The sequence below is a fragment of the Pinus tabuliformis genome, chromosome 3_1 (assembly GCF_031772625.1).
Source record: "Pinus tabuliformis cultivar Carrire ecotype Pingquan chromosome 3_1, CPIR1, whole genome shotgun sequence".
NCBI lineage: Eukaryota > Viridiplantae > Streptophyta > Pinopsida > Pinales > Pinaceae > Pinus > Pinus tabuliformis.
Genome location: NC_142301.1, coordinates 596,678,544 through 596,681,768, shown reverse-complemented (window position 1 = coordinate 596,681,768; position 3,225 = coordinate 596,678,544). Strand labels below are relative to the sequence as shown.

The 3,225-nt window shown below is 38.9% G+C and overlaps 1 protein-coding gene across 1 annotated transcript; it reads right to left on the bottom strand.

The window, feature by feature from the left end:
- Positions 1–1,134: 1,134 nt before the first annotated feature.
- LOC149188421 (uncharacterized) lies at positions 1,135–1,791 on the bottom strand. Its single transcript, XM_089409947.1, has one exon. The coding sequence runs from the start codon at positions 1,789–1,791 to the stop codon at positions 1,135–1,137; it is 657 nt and encodes a 218-aa protein (XP_089266073.1).
- Between the last annotated feature and the right edge of the window lie 1,434 nt (positions 1,792–3,225).

The window sequence follows — 3,225 nt, the reverse complement described above, 5'->3', positions numbered from 1 at the left end:
AAATCTACATCTTTTGTCAGCAATTGAAAAAGTGGATGTGCTACCTTAGCAAAATTTTATATAAAGCGCCTATAATAACCAGCAAAACTGATAAATCTATGTACCTGTGTGGGTGTTTTGGGTATTTGGAAGTGAAATATTACCTTTATCTTAGATGGATCCATTCGAATTCTAATAGCTGAAAGTAAATGTCCCAAGACTATTCGTTCTTCCATCATCATGTGGAATTTTACTGTACTCAAAGAGACATGCACCCATTTACATCTTTCAAGAAATTTTTCCATATTTTCTTGCCCTTCTTCGAATGAGTTCTCATATGGAGTAAAATCATCCATATAAATATCAACATTATCATCTACTAGATCAAAGAAAATCCCTAAAATTTCCCTCTGGAATGTTGCAGGCACATTACAGAGACCAAATGGGAGGACTCGATATGCGAAAGTTGCCCAAGCACACATGGAAGTGGTTTTATCTTGATCCTCGTGAACTATCTGGATCTCATTATACCCATTAAATCCATCCAGGAAGGAGAAGAACTTCTTCCTAGCCAAAGTGTCCAAGACTTGATCAATAAATGGTAAATGGAAATGGTCTTTCTGTATTGCCTTATTTAATTCTCTATAATCCACACATATCTGCCATTTATCGTTTTTCTTGGGAAGAATCACCAATAGGGAAACCCATTGGCTGTCCTACACCCAACATCTTTTGAAGCTCTTTCTTGACAATGTTTTTTAGAGCGGGGTTCATTCTCCTCTAGGGTTGTCTCACAGGATGACAATCCTCTTTGATGTATATATGGTGGGTACATAGATTGGCAGGAATCCCTTTCATGTCTGTATAGCCCCATGTGAAGGCTTATTTGTGTTTTCAGAGAACCTATAGGAGCTATTTTGTCTAGGATTCTGACAGATCTAGATTAATATTTAGGGCCTTCCCTTGCTCTATCTCTACAAAAATGCTTTCATGGGACACAATTGTAGGCAGTTCCTCAAATACATCCGATATTTCAATATTTTCTTGTGTTTCACAGCTCAAGACAGATTCTAGAATTCGGTGATTCGAATTTCAAACAAAATAGGGATCACTAATGAAAGTGGTAATTGTATCATCTTCTGTTTTTATTTTCAGCTAAAGGGCACGTCCAATAGTAAGGACTGGTCTTAATTCCTCATCTTCATATTCAAATTCTTCCTTTGGTAAAGGTTTTTTGTGGCCAACTGGCTTCACTGATGGGCTAGGTTCTCTAAGAGGGTATAACACAAGGTTTTTAGTAACCTGCCCATTTGAGATAACCATTTGGTCAGAATGACACCCAATGTACGCATCTGCAATTGCCAGCCATGGTCTTCCCAAAATTAGGGGGTGGCCACCAGCTGGAGATTGTGCTTGTAGCATTAGGAAATCCACAAGGTAATGCCATGAATCAAATGAGATTGTAATATCCTCCAACTTCCCTACTAGCTTGACTATAGATCGATTAGCCAGCTTTAGCGTACTAGGTGTATGTTTCAAGTTTCGAAGACCCAATGCATGCATAGCTTTAGCAGTAATGACATTTATGGCAACACCCAAATCTATGAACACATTTGGAATTTTTACTCCATTAATTTGCACTGTTAGAATTGGGTTCCCGGGATCCCCATATTTCACAGGCATAGCTTTTCCCATCATCAAATCTGATAGCTTTCCCATCACATGAATGGTGAGTGGGTCCCTTGATTTCTTTCTAGGATTTTTAACACAATACTCTCTAAGAGTTTTTGCATATATAGGTATGTCCCTCATAGCTTATAATAGGGGGATCTTAACGAACATATTTTTTAACTCCCCTAATAAGTCAAACTCAGCTTGAGGGATCTGTTTAATCAAGGCCAATCTTTCCAGATAAAGCACGTCAGCTCAGTGTTCTTGAGTAATTAGTAGTTGAGGAGATGTCTATTTTTTACTAACTTGGTTCGATTTCTCTTCAACTGTTTCTGGTTCTTTCACCTCACTGCCAACTTGTTAGATAATAATAGGTGAGGGTTGAGCATCTACTACCCACCCAGATCTCAAATTCATCTCATAAAGTTTTACGGTAGAGATGTTGTAGGAAGGTAGGTTGAGGGTGTTAGCTTACAAAACCCATTTATTATTAGGATTCGGATTGGGTTGGATAGGGAGTTGAGGGCGAAGAAGCTGATTATTAAGAGGTATATTAGAGGGTAACTGAAGTTGTTGTTGTGGTATTGACTGGGGAAACTGGCCAGGAGGAGAGGGTCCATGCTAGTTCAAAGTCCATGAAGACTTCGAACCAGTTCGAGGAGCCCACTGCTACCAGGGTGGAAGCTGATATTCGGGCCACATAGGTGGATAATGCATGGACTGAGGACCCATATTAAAATTATTGAAATACTGAGATGGATCCGGAAAAATATCTTAATTTACATTTGGTGGTTGAGGTTTCGATGGCTTTCTGGATCCCATAAAATACAATTGGTCCATCTCTTCACCTGTCCCTTGAAAAACCGCTTTCAGTCCTGGCAAGGAGGGGCACGAACTTGTTGCATGGCTCAACTCGCAGATTGTGTATTCCTCTACGACATTCAATGGACATTCTCTTTGTGGATGCTTCTTTCTACACTTTGGGAAAAATATAGCCATATTCCTCTCCAATTTCATCTGTTTCTGTTTTACTTGCAATGTGTCCATATGTTCATAGAGGGTGCTCAAGATATCAATCCTTAAGTTATCTAGCAGATTTCCAATTTCTTCTTTCATGACACCTCCACCAAATACTTTTGTTGACTAAATTTCTTGTTTATTCCTTGCAACTCCCCTCAATCACTTGATGCACAGCTCACAGATGGTATCGAAGTCCTCTTTTGATATATCTCCTTTTCCTACTATGTTTAATAGCTCCAAAGAGTCTTCTCGAAAGGCCCGGAGAAAGATAATTTTCAAAATGTCCTTATCCAGGTCAGAGTGACCTAATCTCTATAATGTGTATTTAAAACGTTCCACACAGTCCTCCATGTTCTCGTCTTCTTTTTGCATGAACTTGAAAAGTTCTTCCTTAATATCCCGAGATTTGCAGTAATCCCGATACTTCTCTAGAAAAGAGGTTTTCATACCATCCCATGTAGAGATAGTATTTCTTCTTAGACCCATAAACCATTGCAAGGTTGTCCCTTTTATTGTAGTAGGGAATATTTTCAGTTTCTGAGCATCGGTTATGTA

Coding starts and splice junctions, on each gene's coding strand:
- LOC149188421 (XM_089409947.1), bottom strand. CDS start 1,791: ATGAGGGACATACCTATATATGCAAAAACTCTTAGAGAGTATTGTGTT.